The following is a 19,071-nucleotide window of genomic DNA, read 5'->3' as shown; positions in this document are numbered from 1 at the left end:
TCTAGGCTTATAAATTTAACATTTTATGAGTTTTTCAAAAACATTTTTAAACATTCAAGGCGGAATTTATGATTTTTTTAAACAGGTCGTTGATAGTGCCGTCAGAATGTAGATATATTGGGAATATTAAATATTAAATGGTAATAAATAAAAACAGAACGTATGCATGAAAGTTTATAATGTTAATAAAAGATGAAAGTAGATGTTGCCCAATGCCCATGAGGTTGTTGCTGCCATTTTTGGTTTTCGAAAAATACAATATTATGGAATCCTGGAAAACTTAAAATTCAAATTTTAGTTAAAACAAAATTTCGGTATAAATAAAAATATAATCGAATAACAAACAATTGTGGAAAAAACTGAAAACTCAAATTCCCAAAAAGAACACATTTGTAGATACGAGTATATAAAAAAAACGGTTCTGCTGTATTCCAAAACAAAACTATTAATAAGTCTGCCGTGAGCTAACATGCCGTATTCCAAGTTCAAAATAAAAAACAATGTTTGGGTGTTTTTGACAGTTATATCATTTTAAGTTGGCAACACTATTTTAACTGGCAACCATTTTGTAAGCTGTTAAATGATTTATTTTTAGTTTGGTTTGACTTTTTATTAATAAAACACTGACACCGTCCGGTATGACGCTTTCAAATTGTAAACATTTGTTTTGAAAATTATGGTTTTAATGAAAATATGATTTTTTAAACGTCGGAATCAAATTTTTACTATCGATTAAGGTCACTTTTCTGTTGAATGGATAGGCATAGAGGCACAAGATCTTTTCGCCCAAATAAAGGGTGTCCCAAAATTAACGCGAGATTTGAATTTACCGCCATTTGTGCAGTGAAGTGTTGGCAACCCTGAAAAAAAGCAATTTGACAGCTAACAGTATAGGGTTATTAAAAATGGAGCGTTACACGATAGAACAACGTGTCTTCATTATTAAAGAATATTTCAAAAATAGTGAAAGCTTGACGGCTGCAGTTCCAAAATTTCATACAAAATATGGTCGGAATAGTGTTTTAACTTCGTCAACTGTGAAGAGATTAATTGAAAAATTCATGGAGACTGGATCCGTTGGAGACGCCAAACACACAGTGCGTGAGAGTGTTGCTGACAATCCAGGAACCTCAATTCGACGTCGTGGACAAGAATTGCAAATTTCAAGAACCTCTCTACAGCGTATACTCACCAAAGATCTGTGTCTTCATGCTTACAAAATTCAATTAACTCAACAATTGAAGCCTAATGACCATGGACAGAGAAGAGAGTTCGTTGAATGGATTATTGAACATCAACAAATGGACCCTGATTTTTCGAGCAAAATCATCCTATGCGATGAAGCACATTTTCATCTTAATGGCTTTGTCAATCGCCAAACTTGCCGCATTTGGGGTTCGGAGAACCCACATGTGATTGTCGAAAAACAAATGCATCCACAACGCGTGACTGTATGGTGTGGATTTTGGGCTGGAGGCATAATTGGGGCATATTTTTTTGAAAATGATACTGGTCAAGCAGTGACTGTTACTGTAACACAGTTCTTCTGCCAAAATTGAATGATATTGATGTGTTCAATATGTGGTTTCAACAAGACGGTGCCATATGTCATACAGCCCGTGAAACAATTCAATTACAGCATGAGACATTTCATTTCCAGGTCGTGTACTCTCTCGTTTCGGTGATCAAAATTGGCCTCCTAGATCGTGTGATTTAACACCATTAGACTTCTTTTTATGGGGTTATTTGGAATCACAAGTCTATGTCAACAAGCCCACAACCACCCGTGCATTAAAGGAGGAAATTCAACGCTGCATCAACGAAATTCAGCCACATTTGTGCAGAATGGTCATGGAAAATTTCAACAAAAGAGTGCGCATGTGCATGCAAAGCCGTGGAGGCCATTTGTCCGATATGTTATTCCATACATAACCCTATCCTATGTAATTTACGAGTCAATAAAAATAAAACTATCAAAAGACTAAAAACGGCGTTTTCTATTTAATTCAAATCTTGCGTTAATTTTGGGACACCCTTTAGAAAATGCCATAGTGCCCGATTTGGGCAATTATACCGAACCTTGGGGAGTTAGAACATTTTTGATTCATATGACAATCCAAAATATAAAGAAGAGCGCGGTCTTATTGCCCAATAATGTAACGACAAAATATTAAAAGATGTCATTTTGCCCCAAAAATGGTTCTATCGTCAAAAACTTTTGCAGAAGAAAATGCTGCCAAGCTCAAAATCTATGCCAAATTGTCCAAATAAATTTAAAACATCAGAACGCCCAAATTACTAAAATTATTAAAAACAACATTTGGGCACTCTGACAAACAATTTGTTTTTATTGGGCACTATGAGTTTTAAAAGTTATCGCCCAAATGCAAACGTTAGAGGAAAAAATGTCAGAAAGCGCAACACATATGTTTGGCTTTGTTTCACTTTTAGAAAGCTTTTAAATGCAGATAAACTTTGCATACACCGCAGCTTCCAAACTACTCCAAATCATATAGTGAGGTAGAAGGGGGGCAACATATCCACCGATAAATACCTCACTATCACTGTTTATACGCGTCTCAAAGCCAAAATACGATTTCTTAATAATATTTTAAACGAGGTTTCTCTTTGTTGGCTTTTTTCATTTTATGATAAGGGTTATATGTGGGTGGGTGATAAGACATAAGAAATGGACTTTGCCCAAAATAATGTCACGACGTCCAACCCTTATATCATAAAATCCAAACTAAAAATTAAAAAAATTCCTTTGGGCAAAATGATAACCAACAATTTGGGCGTTCTTTAACATAAATGCACGTTAGGACCTTCGCTTTGTTTTTTTTTTTTTTGAGACTTTTTGGGATTTGTGACCAGTTTTGGGTATTACGGTTTTGAACGAAAAGATCTGCCGCCTTTCATACGAACTACTCACGTTTTTATAAATAAAAAAAAGTGAAAGAAAAAAATATCTATCAACTCGAAAATGAACACAAAATTATAATAACCTTCAAATAATTGTATGCATTGAATAAAACGCTTTTGAAATCTAACACAATTTTAAGAAAAATCAGATTATCAACTTTTTTGTAAAAAATAAATTCCTAAATAAATTTGTTCTAAAAATCAGTTAAAAATTGACATCAGACTACAATATTTTTGAGACGATTAGAAAAATTATTAAATTATTAATGTTCTGCATTATTATTTGTTTAACAAAATTTATTTGAAGTCGATATCTCTACTGATTCTTGAGCTATGGATGACGAAAAAACCCCGCGAACGTACGGACGTAGTGACTTTCGAACGCACGTAGATACACACGCAAGCACAGACATCTCTTTAAAAAATCTTTTATTTCGACTCTAGAGACCTTGAAACACATCGAGAATTGTCAAAATTTTGAATTCGAAAGATCGGATCGATTACAATTACTTCAATTGTGAAGTTAAAAAAGTTTAATAATGGGTGTTTTTTGAGAGAATTAGATATAACTTTAAGTTGGCAACACTATTTTAACTGGCGTCCATTTTGTCAGCTGGTAAATGATTTCTTTTTGTTTTGTTATGACATTTTAATACTAAATTTATTTTGAAAATCATGGGTTTATTCCAATTACGATTTTTTAACTGTCAGAAACAAATTTTTATTAACAAACTTAAGCACACTTTTCTTTTAATGAATACGTCAATAAACAAAACTGCCGTATTATAGTGGGGGAAATCCTTAAGTGATAATCCGGGTTGAAGAAAAAGCTGGTCTGTACTTCTATAAAAATAATGATGGCCAGGACGTTACTGATTAATGTCTTATTCGTTCATGAACTACACAACTATGATGCGCAGAAGCTGTGATTTCAATAATACGGGTTGGGTGACAACAAGTAAATTTAAACAAATGATCTTTGTTTTGTTCCATTTCAAAGTTATTTACCTGATAAAACAAACAAGCTTTATATTGTGACGTGGCACCTAAGTGTCAAAAGAATTACTCTCGTCTTCCTAACGTCAAAGAAACTGACAGACAAAATATTTATCACCTATAATATTTTACGAACAAAAAATAATTGTATCTCAAGAAAACGTTTTTAACATCCGACACAATTTTAAGAAAAATCAAGTAATGAGTCTTTTAGCAAAAAACAAATGTGTATAAGAAGTAAACAATTAATAAAATAATATCAATTGACTGTTTTGTTTTTACAAAAATTAAAAACCTAAACAAAATTTATAATAATTGGGATTCAACAGAAAAAATGATTGAAATCAAGCTTATTTTATCATATACAAAAGATTGTTGTTAATGTTAAGTTTATTTTTAAGAAAAATGGATTTTTTAATGTAAACGAAGAATTAAAAAAATTAACATAAAACTGGTAACACTGATTTTTAACTCTTGAAAAAACAAAGAAATATATTAACATCAAATTTATTAATTTTATATAAATTATTTTTGTTAACATTTCGTTAAATCTGTTCTAAAAAAAACAACGTTTTTATTGTTAAAAAAAACTTACAATAAAAACTACTAAAAATTGGTAAATCTTGGAAAGAAAGAAAGATATTGACTCCAAACATTTTACATCTTATTCAAAGTGTTGTTATTAAAATTTGCTTAAAGTTTGAGACAAATTTAATTGACTTTAAATTAAAAATCGTAAACTAAAAATTTAATTTTGACTTGAATATCTTGAGAAATTGTCAACATATTTTCATCCCATATAAATATTGCTTGGTTTCTTACAATACTATACGAGTACCATACTGAATTGACTTCTCAAATACATCTCGCCAGAAATCATACATTTTTAATTATATAATCTTTCAATTTTGTTAAATTAAAAAATTTATTATCGCTAAAAAATACAATTAACCCGAAAAATTAAAATAGGAAGGAAGGTAACACCTTTGTACTGAAAGCTAAACATTAATTTTATTGCCCTAATCCAGGAGTTTATGTATATACATATACAAGTCCTTTATCAACTGAATCTGAATGTATACACAATTTAGTATAAATACCAAAATTTATCAAACTCATGTTAATCGTGTTAAACACAACTCGCTATGATTAACACCTTTTAGTTATGCTTTTAGCACCACATTCGTGCTTGAAGATTGAAAATAATAATTAATTGCTGCATGCATTTCAATCGGCTGGCACTTTGGGGGCCGGTAAATTTACTGCACCTATTCAAATATTTTGAAAATATAATTCCAAAACTATACTGTATCCATTAGAGGGCAAATAAACTTGAGGAATAGTTTTAGGTCTTCTTTTTTTTTTGTTTTTTTCATAAATTACTTTGTAGCCAATCTTAAATAACTTGGCTCTAAAATTGACGCGAATATTTTTGCATAAGAATGGTTGTAGGTAAGGTAGTTTTCGAGTGCGCTTTAAATAAATTATTCACACCTCAATTTCAGACGTTCTGAATAATACTTCTCATCATAAGGTTCACTTATCTCATCGACTACATGATGGCGTAAATTGCATAGATTTACCTGTACCTTCGAGAGATGCAAATTTAGACAAAATAATGCTCCAAGAGCTGATAACAATAATATTAACAGTTCCATATTAATTTAAAGTTATTTCTGATGTACATTTAAGTATGAATTATGGTGCACTCAAATTACTTGACCATAACAGCAGGGCTTTCGAGCAATATGTTGACTGAAAATTAAATATTTGCTGCTAAAAGTTTAAAAAACTAAACTTTATTATACCTCAGCTAATTTCTAAGCTCTTTTTGGAGGCTGCGTGAAATCACTCTTCAAAAGAATAGCATGGGGATGGGAAGTTCTTTCATATTCCCATGTACATTGGGTATCAATGAGATTCTTTGTTCTTGTGAAAGAAAGTTCGATGCCATTATGTGTGGAACTCGATTTCTTTTGCATGGCCACAACGGGCAAGCTTGCCCAATTTTCGACGGTTTTCTGCTGCAATTTCACTTTCATTATTCGTACGAAGTTCATCAATCGTCGCTATCTTGTTGGCATAGACCATAGACTTCACGTAACCCCACAGGCCAAGTCACCGGATCATTTAGTGAGATAACACGTTCTCAAAACTTGGTTTCCAATAAATTTATTGTGGCATTCGCTTTGTGACTTGTGGCCCGTCATGATTTAACCACATATACTGCAGATGTGATTTAAATCGGGTCTGTGTGGCATATAGTTGAGACGCAAAAGCTCGTCTCCCATCTTAAATATGACATCTATTGTACTGCACGACAAGTTTGAATGGAAATAATTTGATTCGTTTAGATTGTAGTTCAATTTGGAGTAGAATTGCCGTTCTGTTGAGGGTCTAGCGCGTTTAATAAATGAGTACCTTTCTTTAACTGGATTGCGTCTTTTCCTACTTCATTGAGTATATATCCACAATCCACTGCAAGCTTGCGCCAATCTTCGAACCACGTCTTTTTATACATAACTGCATACATCCAGATCTGTTTCGGTAACCTTGCATCTTCCATACCCATAATCTTTAAGATGTAGTCTGCATTCATTTTCAAAGATGAAATAAAAAGTTTTGTCAAACCGGTTTCGAGATAACACATATACTTGGAAGTTGTTTATTGGTAGAAAGAATGATTTCCTCAGAAAAAAAGTCAACATAATATTATCCAACGCAGCTTTACCTTTAAGATGTATTTCCATATTCCAGTTAAACGTTAAGTCTATATGTGTATGGTATGTGTATGATTTTGAACCGTTGTAGTTCCAGTTTTAACACCTCGAAACTTTTCCAGTACCGTTTTAAAAGATCATCACTTTAGTCTTGACCTTGTTTACCTCTAAGCTCCATACCTCGCAATATTCTGCTAGTCTGTTTAATATCATTTGTAAGGACGTTGGTGACACAGCAAACATGACAATATCGTCGGCATACATTATGACTTTTACCAGCTTGTCACCAAACCTTACTCCACAAGGCAGATATTCAGTCAGGTCTTCGAGAAACAGCGCGAAGAGCCAAGGACTTAAATTTCAACCTTGTCTTACTCCTCGATTGACTTCCAGTTTCTTTGATTTATTTTCTACATCAAATACGTACGCTTCAGTCTGTTGATAGAGCTTTTTCAAAGCTTTTACAAATTTGTAAGAAACTCCCAAGTAATACAGTTTGTAAAAAGGGCCCTTCCGTCGATAGTGTCGAATGCTGCCTTTAAGTCTACAAAGCACGCGTACAGTTTTTTAATGTGACTAATCTTAATCCTCGCCAAACTGCACAAGACAAAAATATTGTCCGGCGTCGAATATCCTCTTCTTAAACCCGTTTGAAACTCACTCAGTGGTTCATTTCAACCCATCTTGTGAGCCTTTTACAAAGTAGTGACGTGTACATATTTAGAGCCGAGTTCAAGAAGGAAATACCCCTATAATTTTTTCGATCCAGACGTTCACCTTTCTTAAAAATTGGCCAAATGAGCGCTTCCTAAAAGTGTTCCGACTGTAACAGACTCGAGAAGTGCTCGTAAGGAACATTTATGTTAATTTTAATACCAGTTTTTGACAATTCATTTCCGTTGGCCTTTCTTGTCAATGCCCAAAATTCTTTAGAATCTGTACACCGACCCAAGGACATTGCTAAGCTTTCCTCATATTGTCTTTTCTTGTCCAAGCAGCATAGTTTAAATTTTGTATTTGTTTCGACATAAGATATTTTTATACTTTAAATATTAAATTTCCTGAGCAACTTCAGCAGTCCCATTGATTTTTTTCTTAGTTTTTCACAGCTCATATCATACCATTTATTTTTCCTCTCTAAGGAATTGGTTGGTTGCATGACTGTTGCAGCATCACTAATAATACCTTCCAGCTCGTGTAAGGGGAAGTATTTCAACATCATGTTTTCTTTTTTTAATTGTATGTTTCTATTCACTTTTGCTCGAAACCTTGTTACACAGTTATCATTCCAAGTTAGAGCCTTGTAGCTGTTATTGTTATTCTTGGATAATTCTTTAACTAAATTTATTTCGTTTCGTTTCGAGTCATTAGTAGAAACTAAACTTTATGTCTTTAAATTCCATATTAGAGCCATATTTTAAAATTATTCCTTGTCAATTTTTATTTAGATTTCTTCTTTCCTTCAGATAACATTTAAGCCATAAGATCCTTATCCAACATGAGTTTTTTATTTGTGAAAATTTGTGTATAAACTCCATCACAGGATATTGCCTCAATTTTTTCGAACAATGAATATTGCCCACTCATTTCCGGGCTGCCGGGCTCGGAGCTGCTGGTCTGGCTGAAACTTTCTCCCTTCTTCTCTGTCTCTATTTGAATTCTCATTTTGTCGGGAGCACTTTGAGGAGACTTAAATTGCCAAGGAAATACGTTTTTAGAATGAAAAACCATGATTATGACCAAAAAAAAGGACTTCTGGGGAGTGTAAAACATAATGATTTTTTTTTTGCATTTTTGTACAAGCCTTGTGATGGTCGTCTTAGTCCTTCGTCCTTCGTCCTTCTTACTTTGTCACTGTCGGTTTGGTTGTATAAATAGACTTTTTAAAACGAAGAAGACTCTAGTTGGGGATGTAAAAATTGTAGACCTACCCTACATATTATATACTCTGCTTTCTGCTATACTCCTCTGAGATGGTAGATGGTACCACTGATACCTTCTTCTATACTGATGTTCAAGTAGCTTTATAGTGTAATCTCCTTCGAATTTGTGTTAAATAAATGACTGCTTTGGGAAGATTTTAGTTCTTTTTTCTTTTTCTTCTACTTTTACTTTTCCGTCTTTATTTTTTTGGTTCGGTATTATTCCTTCGTAAACAAAGTAATACTACTTGTTTAAATGAATAAGGAAGAATATTCACTTTGAGAAAGATTTTAATTTAGGAAAACTATCTCTCTATTGTTGGACAAGAAAGAAAATGAAGTCGTTTGTCATCTGAATTGACGATAAGAAGATAAGAACAGCTTCAGAGTGTCTTTGGTTTCTTTTGATTGAAAATTTATAGGTTTTCTGAGTAGAATGCTTTTGAAATTGTAACTTTCATTCGAAGTACTAGATATTTGAAGTTAATGAGAGTTTTTTGTATAGGCGATTTCAGGGCAGTAGTTAATGCTCGTATATCGTTATTTCTCTTTTTTTCAAGTATCATTTAATAGCACATTTCAGATTAAGAATCTGTAGATCTGTAGCTTCTAAAGATTTCGAATAAGTTGAAAGTGCCAGAAAGCTTATTATTAGCAGACGTGTCGGACTGCATCAGTTTAGCACTCATTTTTTTTTTTTTTTATTTAAAAGATTGATATGTGGAAATAAAATCAATTTCAATTTTAAAAATCTGAAGTAAGCCATAAGCAGTGCAGCAAGCATGCTCCAAAAAAGTGAACAAAATTGGTACTTGCCCGCGAAAAGTTCCCCATTATTTTTTAAGCATTCCAAGTTCTAGGAAAAATGAATAAAGCAGCTAAGGCGGAGGTTATATTTATAATCGATAATTTGAGAGTATTTTAAAATATAGTTTCGACAATAGAAACAGCTTTGAGACCTAAGTTTCAAAATTTATAAAGGGTTTTTAATTGGCGCAGGTAGATTTTGGCGCCCTTTGGCGTCCACTTTGTTTTGGTGACCCCTGTCAAATCTTTAGTTTATTATTCAGTTGTTAATACCAAATCAGTTACACGATTGAACAGCACGTTCAAATAATAAAACTTTGTTATCAAAATGAGTGTTCGTCAACGAAAACGTTGTGCGGATTGCGCCCATTTAACGGTAGAAATAGTGGCTCTTGACAGTCGACTCTTCAACGTTTGGTGTAGCCAAATTTGAGCCAACTGCTTCAGTAAACAATCAGCCATCAATCGTACATTCAAGGAATGCAAGATCGACCGAGAACTTCACCGCGGTCCAAGAGCGGGAAAGTGAACAGCAGAACCGGAGTCAGTCTATTCCTCGCTATGCACAAGAACTCGGCCTTCCGTGGATTTCAACTTTACGAATTTTTCGTCGGGACTTGGGTCTATATTCTACGCCCGTTTGATGTGGATTTTGTGCCGGTGGCACGGCGTAATTAGTCCGTACTTTTTTGAAAACGACATTAGTGAGGCGGTCACCGTCCGACTTTTTCCTGTAAGGGCAGATCTATGCAAATACACCACAATCAACCGATGGCGTAAAGGAGAACACAGGACATCGCTCAAATTTAGCCGGATCTATGCGAAAGAGTCTGTTGCGGTAGATTTGACCTTCCTTTTTGCTAACAACTCCTTAACATATTTCACTGCGACCCCACAGTTCTGGAAGAGTTCAGTAGAAACCTGGACAACACGGCAGGAATTGATTTTTCTCAACCGAAATCGAGCTCGTGTGGGGACTCGGTAATGCGAGGAATTCCACACGATTTTCCAGAGAGTCTAAGAAGGAATTTGTTCGACGAATAAGAGCTGAACTCATTCACTGAGCTATTGGGTGAGGGCATCACCTCGTTTATGAGATCGCGTGCGATGAACGATACCTGTCATCTAATTCGAACATCCCATCTTTATGGATGGAGGACTTTGCGGGACCGAGACAGACCATTAGCCTCGCATAAGATCAGAGAGGATTGCCTGAGGGCAAGTAGCCGGAAGGGTCAAGCTCCCATGATAATGGCACTTTTATTTTTGGATTGCGTCCAAACTAAGAAGAAAATTGGGAAATTGTGGAAAGGAAATTTGGTTGAAGATTTCGCTGTGAAGCGAAAATTGAGGAAGAACTGTTATTTGAATTTCAAGTTGAAAAGCTAAGTATAGTTTCTTAGAAAACTGTTATTAACTTCCCATAGGAAGTCATTGTAATGGGTCCGATTTGTCAAATTGAAAAGGTTGACCTTTCTCGACGTTTCAAGGTCCCTAGAGCCGAAATAAAAGATTTTCAGAAAGATGTCTGTGCGTGCGTGTGTACGTACGTTCGTACGTTCGTACGTTCGTAAGTCCGTACGTCCGTACGTTTGCGACGTTTTTTTCGTTGTCCATAGCTCAAGAACCAGAAGAGATATCGATTTCAAATAAATTTTGTTATGCAGATAATAAGGCAAAAAGATGCAGAAAGGACTCTCAAGAAAATTGCGTGGGTGGTTTTTTTTATCATAGGAGTTTAAAAAATTTGAAAATGTTGGTTAACCCTAAATATCTTACGAACCAAAAACACTAGAGACTTCAATTAAATTTTATATAATAAACTGTAACGCGATACCAAACAAATATATTTTTTGGAAAAATTCCATTTAACGCTTTTTTATAAATCAAAAAACCTGAAAAAAAAATTGTCACCTCCAAAATTTTAAGACTTAAATATGATTTCATCTCCAAAACAATTTTGTGCATCGAAGAATAATGTTTTTGACATCTCTAAAAAAAACTCTAAAAAAAACAATACTAAAACTTGGTAAAAATCTACTTTCGACTCAAATAGCTTTTTAAAAATAAAAAATATTGTCTTTAAACTTTTTTCATATCACAGAAAATATATAAAAATCCAATAGTCCATTTTTTCATAAAAAATAAAATCTACAAAAAATAGTACGCAAATTTGAAAAAAATTGATACGAGTTTATATAGACAAACTTTTAAGCAAGAAAAATCGACAAACGGGATGGAAAGTTATCAGTGTGGGTCACATCCCAGCCTCTTTTTTCTTTCCAATTTCTGAGGAAGAAGCTTCCAATGAGGTGAATGATTAAATTTTTTATTCTTGATTTCCAGAAGTGGTCCAGTTAAGTTGACCCTTTGTTTGTGCGATGTAACGCATTTCGATTATTTTTAAAAGCTTTTTATGAGTTCATGGCTTATATCAAAAAACCATTAGTTTTTGAAGACTTGATAGCCAATTAAACATGATTTCTGGCATATGACTGCGACCAACCAGTAGTCAGGTCAATTAGTCGATGGTTTAGCCTAGGCTGGCAATTGATGACGTTATCGCAGCAGTAGGTCTATTATGATACCTTGAAGTATTGAACTTCCCTAAAACTGAAATATTATAAAGCTATGATATCTATCGATTGTCTTGTTCTAGCCATTTGAAAGCTTTCATAAAGACTAAAAATCTGTTTTCGAAAATGTCTTCCAGTTTTCTAATTGAAAAGGGTCTGCCTTAGAGTTTGTTTCTTGAGCTGTGTCTTCGTGCTCACTGCATAACCTTTGCACATATCATCTATGGTAAGCTGCATTTTCTTTTTGTGGTATCCCGACAGTGTTTTCGATAACATTTTGACGAATACTAACAGATTTCAGTTTAAAGAAAAAGTCTAACAGATCTCGATTTTTAAAACAAAAACTAACACTATTTAGATTCTTGGCCAAGAATCGCATATATTTTTTTAAAACTGTCATTTACCATAAATAAAAATAAAGAGAGTTATTTATAATTTCGAAATCTGTCAGTTTTTGCCAAGAAATGCTAAATATCGTTAGTTTTCGCCTAGAAATACCTGTCCAAACATATCTACCCTAAAAATAGTTGTTTTCAATATTTCTAGTAAGCGTACATATCGCTGTTACAAATGAATATTTTCGAACGTTTTTCATCAATACATCAATAATTTTGTTGGAGTATTTAGAGCAAAGAAGTTTTTCAAACAAATTTCTTACTACGAACAAAGAAACGTTTTGAAAACAAGCTTGACTAAGCTACACAAAATATAATAAATATCAACGAACAAACCCTCAAGTCTGCCACAATTATTTATTTATCGCATCATTAATCTGCCTCCTACATTTAAAAATCAAAAACTCTTTTCTAATTTTTCTACAGATTACTTACCAATAAAACCAATAAAAAAAAGGTATTTAATTGTCTACTACCAATGTTACACGTAAAGGTTTAAAAAGTAACAACCTAATAGTTTCTTTATTTCTGTTTAATTTTCTAAATGTTATTGCTTAAATTGATAATTATTACCTACTCAAGACAAGTTTTGAATCAATATTTTACTTTAAGTCAATCATTGATCTCCTTTACCAAACTTTGTGCTGTTAAACCGCAGCTAGTTTTTTAAGTGTTATTTTTATATACACTTTTGAAGCCTTTAAAGATACTTTTTTTGTAATACCGAATCAAAAGTGTTGGGGTCTCCATCACCATTAAGTTTAGCGGGTGGTGTTTTAATTTGAAATTACCATACTGTCCAGAGAAGAAAAGGCTATGACTTTAGCATCTATATGTAAATAAAATTCAATGTGACAATTATACAGCCTTAACGAAGCCCATAAACTTTCTAAAACTTTAGCCATTCAAAGGAATATTTAAACAACAGTGTACTATATACGTAGGATCAGACGCGACCCCAGGAGCAGGAGCTAGAGCATTGTGGCAGAGCCAAATTAACCGACTAATTAACAAAAGCATTACATTTTTCTCGCCTCGATGCGGAATCTGCGACATTTTGTCTGCGCAGTGTTTATATAGATTCAACTCCTGCTGCCCCTGACACCAGGTACTGCCCCATGGAGTGGGAAGCAATAAGAACTAAAGTGAAGCTCACTCAGCGTGCAAACCAATAAAATTCAAATAGGAAATTTCTGTCCTCCTCTGATGCTGGCTTTTAACTTTAACTCTGCATGAAGAGTTACATTTTCCACCGCTCACTATACCGCCGTCACCACCTGGTCATTGGTTTTTGTTTTTTCTTATCTTCAACTATAAAGCTAAAACTTTGTACCGCTTGATCGCGCGCCTAACAAAACGTAAAGATGTTGACGAGAAAACGTGACCAAACGGTAGCAAGCAAACAGTGGCAGTACATCGGTCCCGCTGTACCTAAAGTAGTTATGTCCTTCTACAATGAGTAACATTGTTTTGCCTGATTGCATTGCAACTATACAGCAACAGCTTAGTCCCATGCAACTCCACTGAAGACCGAACATTTACTTGCAGCTTGCTTTAGTTCCCTTCGTTCCGCACTTCCCGCTTGAAGCTAAAACAAAGTACGAGTACAACAACGAAGCCGTGAATAATTTCCTATTTTTTGATAAGCAATCTGATTTGAAGCAGAGGGAACAGTGAAGTTGCTCTTGTATATATCAGTGGATGAGGGAGCTGTGGAGGTTCAACAGAAGGGTCGTTCCATTTGAAGCATCAAAGAGTGCTCAGTGCCCATAACCATTTCCCAAATTATCGTAAATAAAAAATTATTACAATTAAAGTTACACTCTCGGAGCGCCCACAGTTGGTTCGTTTGTTGATCCATGTGAATGTAACTCTGCCTCCCATGAAGCACCACAGGGTAGTAGTTGATATCTTTGTTTTTCGAAAGAAAAAGGCTCACTTCGAAAATTCTTCCTTTTCTTACTTTTTTATCTTTTTCGTTATCTGAAATACCTCTTATAACTATTTACAAGCTTTTGAAGCCATTATTTGAAGAGCATTTCTATCAATCTTTCCGCAACTTGTCAGAGGCATGTTTGAAACTACTTTGAAGTGCCGAACAGCTTTCACTTCCTCCTTTGTGCAGTTAGTCTTCATAAACTCTTGTAGGTCATTTTGGATGTTGGTAGAAATGGAACCGTTTTTAAGAACAACAAAAACAGTTGCTATTTCATCGTTTGGTTTGTTGGGATTTGGATGGCCTGCCAGAACAGCCAAGCTCACACTAGGATGACTTTCTAGTTTCTTTTCCACTTCGCTGGGAATGATCTAAAAAAAAACAAGGTTTAAACTGTAAGCTTGAAAATATAGTACATCACTTACAATATTTCCCTCTGATCGAACCAAATCCTTGTACCGCATGACGATGTGCAACATATTCATCGAGTCCATGAAGCCGTAGTCCCCTGTATTCAACCATCCGCCTTCTAGAAAACTCTCTCTGTTGGCTTTATCATTCTTCAGATATTTGAGATATGGCAGGGACGTTCGCTTCATACACAATCGGCCCATTTTGTTCGGCCCCAAGGGCTTATTGTTTTCATCAATGAATTTTGCCATGAAACCATTCCTTAAAGCCATTCCGTTAGCACACTTTTTTCGATCAATACCCTCGTCCGAAGCAACCAAACCAGCAAACTCTGTCATACCATAACTATGCAATGGTCTACATTTCGGCATAAGCCTTAACATATCATCAAGCAAGGCATCAGTCACAACTTCACCACCCACCAAAGCTCTTTTCATGGAACTCAAACTGCTAGAAGAGTTCTCTGAAGCTTTTAAAATAGCTGAATACATTGCTGGAGTTGTGAAAAAATGTGTGATCTTGCAGGTTTCGATTATGTGTTTTCCCAGAGGTCCTGATGGATCTTGGGATGTGTAGAAACGTTGACATTCATAAAACACAGGGTTCAACATCATTGAAACTTGACTTATCCAGCGAAGAGGACTGAAGCAGAAGACTCTGTCACTAGATTTTAACTGCCACCAACTGAAGATCCCACGTATCATAAAAGAATGTGAGTGTAGTATGATCTTTGGCAAACCTGTAGTGCCTGATGTAAGCATGAGAGTAGCTGGATGAGTCATTGGGTTCTCAATTGTTGGTATTTGGAAGCTTTCAATGGCACCACATGCAGCAAACAACACTTCGTCTACTGAAGGAGCTTCGGAGCCAAGGCTGAGAACGTGCTTCAAATTCTGAAGATTGATGCTTTCAAGGGCTTTGAACAGTCTTGAGCGATATTTTTCTTCAAAGATTATGATTGCTGGATCGACTTGTTGAATGATAGTACTTATATCGCCTGAAGAACCAAAATAATGTTACTGTCACACTTTTGTCATGGTTACCGTAATACTCACCTCCTTCTAGCTTTGTTTCGAAGAAATTGATCGGTGCTCCAATGGTATAACAGGCAAACACAATTGGCGTAACTTTTTCGTTCGACACTGAATACAACAACACTGTGTCACCTTTCCTCAATCCCAGACGTTGGAAGTTCTGTGCCACCGTAATTGTTTGTCGAAGGATATCACCCACTGTCAGCTGAATTCCCATATCATAGAACACCTCGAGGACTCTTTCCGGATTGTCTTCATGTAATTTTGTCAAAATAGCTTCACCAAGACTGCAAGAATTCCATTTTTCACCAACCTCACTCTCAGGAGCACTCCAGATCTTTTCGATTTCGTTGTATTTAATTACCATTTCGAACAAGTAATTATTTGTGACTTAATGAAGCTTCTTACAAGTTTTTCGATGCTTTTATATGATCGCTCAAGACCTTATTTAGAAAAAATGATTAAGTTCTCTGATCTTTTGACACTTATTTTGTTTTTTGATCTCTATGAATGAAATGCTGAGGCAATATTTCCTAATCTTGGCCTTTTACTCACCGCAAGTTCATGTCATGTAGGAATACTTATCTGTTTTTTGACGGTTCGGAATCAAAAACACAAAAATCAATTGAAGATCACAACCAAGAGCACTCAGTAGATTTTTTAAAACCACGTCAGTAAATTTTTGATTAGCATAGGTCAGGGTTGAATGTCAAAATATTTGTGTAGATTTAAGTGAAGCTGACTAAGAATGATATTTCAAAAAAAGAAATCGACTTTGAAGATTGAGGAAGAAAATGATTGTAGTGTAATCTTAAATAAAATAACTTGAATGAAATTGCAAAAATCAACTATTTATTAGTTTCGGAAGAGTTCTCATAACTTTTTATCTCTTCATCTTATCGCATTTGATTGTGCAAACTTTTGTAAAGTGCAATGTCTTGATCAATTAGTTTTTTAAAAATATCAGATAAGACCAGAAAGTGTACTGTCATTGTATTCACTTTTGCCGCACTCTCAACTTTTGCATAATGTGTTACATATTCAGAACTTATCAGCAAAATACAAGTCAGTAGTCACAGAAGGGGTAGACTGATGAGCATTCCCTGAAGCACGGCTATTACGATTGAATGTTTTGAGTGGAGGAATTCAACTATTAAAGTAATTATTGGTATGAAACATTTAGGAAGTGATGTTCGAGATTTTTAAACATCACCTCCTAAATGGTAGGTACCTTTGTCTAAACACGAGTTAGACAAAGGTCCCTACCATTTAAAGTCAGTCTTAGAGACTAAAGTAAGTTAGTGGAGCACTTCACCAACTATGAGAATTGCACAACTATGAGAAAAAACAAAAACACAAATCAGCGTTTTTGGTGATTTTAGCAGTGGAAATTATTGATAGTAGCGTTGGTAAGAAGCATTGAATTTTCGTAGCTTTAAATTCTTCACGTTAAGATCCGATATGACTGAGCTTATTCTACGCTGCTGTTGGTAGCCCAACCTCTAAGTTGATGTGAAGTTTGATCTAAAAAGTGGATCAGAAGTTTTAGAAACAAAGTAATTTACAAAAATAAAAAAGAGTGTCGGAGTAAGTACTGAGCCCTGGGGCACATCAGCGCTCATCCAATTCTACTTGCATTGAATGGTCCAAAAGTTAATTTCTAACTTAACGAAAAAAGATTCATCAATAACAAATGCACTTAAAGGTATAGACCTTTAAATGGAATAAACATGATATGAAATGTGCTTTATGTCAAAGATAAACTTGTCACACTATATATACGACTTCGTGGTTCTTACCTAGTCTAATTGGAAGGTCAGAAGAATCGACGACTTATTTCAACATTTGAGGCAGTATATTGTCAATAATGTGTTGAATGTTACCCTCCAACTTAGTTTTTTCGGTTTATGGGTGTAGAGAGACAGGAAATTCACATGCTTTAACAGCAAAGAGTCAAGAGGCGTTAAATCACACAATCTCGGAGGCAAATTCACGGGCCTCTGTAACGATAATAAACGTTTTCATAGGGCATAGTGTGACATATTGCACCCCAGCCACCATCTTTTTGAAACCACAGCTTCTGCACATTATGGTTGTTCAATTGATGAATGAAAAAGTTAGTAATCAAAGCCTCAGAGCAGTCACCATGACTGGAACTTTTTTGGCCAGCATCATTTTTAAAGAAGAATGGACCAATCATTCCAGTAACCGATAAATCACACGAAACTGTCAGTTATTAAGAATTCAAATTGCTCAAAATACGGCAGTATTGACGAATCCATTCAACCAAAAGTAGGCTCCACCGCTAATCCAAATTCGTTTCAAACATTCGAAAAATCGTTTTTCGAAGAAAACCATGATTATCATAATTAATATACACAATTTGGAAGCATTGTTCAGGCGACATATTAAAATGTAAAACAAAATTAAAATAACAGCTGACAAAATGGCTGTCAGTTAAAACAGTGCTGCCAACTTAAAGTTCTATAGCTCTAAAGAAAAAAAACACCCAGATTCCTTTTTGAACCGTACATCAATAATGTACTATTTTTCCCTAAACACTTTCACTTCTTATATAAGTCTAAATCCGCTCCTGTTTATTAAAATACATATAGCCTCACCGGATAGCAATCAACAATGAGCTGATTCCAACTACCCGGCCTTATGAATTTAAATAAGTTAAAATTTTCTTAAACAAAGCCAGGAGTTGATCCAAAGCTAAAGCAACAGCCCCACCACCTCTCAGCACCACCATCATCACCACCACCAACACCAGTACACCGTTGTTGATATAGCGGTAGGTATATAATCTAGGAACTAGAAACTCAGGTAATTGAAAACCCAAGTCTAAAAGTGAGGCAAGAGATGATTCTGCCTCTGTACACTGTAAAATGTACACATATACCTACCCCGAGAACAAAACGAAAGAAACAACCTAGGACTATACTTGAACACAGCTCCTGGAAAAAAAGCCACCCAACGAAGTCGTAAAGAATATAATTTGAAAAGTTGACTTTATTTCTTTCATTTCCTGCTGGTTCTAAATGTATACATATTCCAATGCTGCAAACCCCAACCATTCCAGCGCAGCGCAGCTCAGCTTAGCCCAGGAGTAATGCAATGGTGACTTTTGTCACTGGTGCAACACAAAATACACACCGACCGCACCGCGCTACAATGTCTTCTTACTCCAACTCCCATCAGCTTGAGCTTCAGGATCCTAATGGTCTGGTTTGAGGTCTGAGCAATAAACGAATTTCGAACGTGAGCTGATCTAGATGTACGATTGTCACAGGCACTGGCAATGGCACAAGGTGGTGCCTCTCTCTGCCTGGGCTAGTGGCAGCGGCAG

At 35.0% G+C, this 19,071-nt stretch overlaps 1 protein-coding gene across 1 annotated transcript; it reads right to left on the bottom strand.

The window, feature by feature from the left end:
* Window positions 1–14,292: 14,292 nt before the first annotated feature.
* LOC129948148 (2-succinylbenzoate--CoA ligase-like) lies at window positions 14,293–16,526 on the bottom strand. Its single transcript, XM_056059016.1, has 3 exons — window positions 15,741–16,526; window positions 14,700–15,682; window positions 14,293–14,645 (listed from the first exon to the last, which is right to left on the bottom strand). Exons 1-3 carry the CDS (start codon window positions 16,084–16,086, stop codon window positions 14,340–14,342), a joined length of 1,635 nt encoding a protein of 544 aa, XP_055914991.1. The 5' UTR covers window positions 16,087–16,526; the 3' UTR covers window positions 14,293–14,339.
* Between the last annotated feature and the right edge of the window lie 2,545 nt (window positions 16,527–19,071).

Source organism: Eupeodes corollae, chromosome 2, assembly GCF_945859685.1.
Source record: "Eupeodes corollae chromosome 2, idEupCoro1.1, whole genome shotgun sequence".
Taxonomy (NCBI): domain Eukaryota; kingdom Metazoa; phylum Arthropoda; class Insecta; order Diptera; family Syrphidae; genus Eupeodes; species Eupeodes corollae.
The sequence above is the reverse complement of the archived record's forward strand: the minus strand, read 5'-3'. Positions and strand labels throughout refer to the sequence as shown.

Excerpts from the sequence above, each read along its gene's own strand:
- LOC129948148 (XM_056059016.1), bottom strand. The coding sequence starts at position 16,086 with ATGGTAATTAAATACAACGAAATCGAAAAGATCTGGAGTGCTCCTGAG. Across the intron at positions 15,683-15,740 it reads CGAAACAAAGCTAGAAGGAG|GCGATATAAGTACTATCATT; the intron begins GTGAGTATTACG and ends TTGGTTCTTCAG. Across the intron at positions 14,646-14,699 it reads TTCGATCAGAGGGAAATATT|ATCATTCCCAGCGAAGTGGA; the intron begins GTAAGTGATGTA and ends GTTTTTTTTTAG.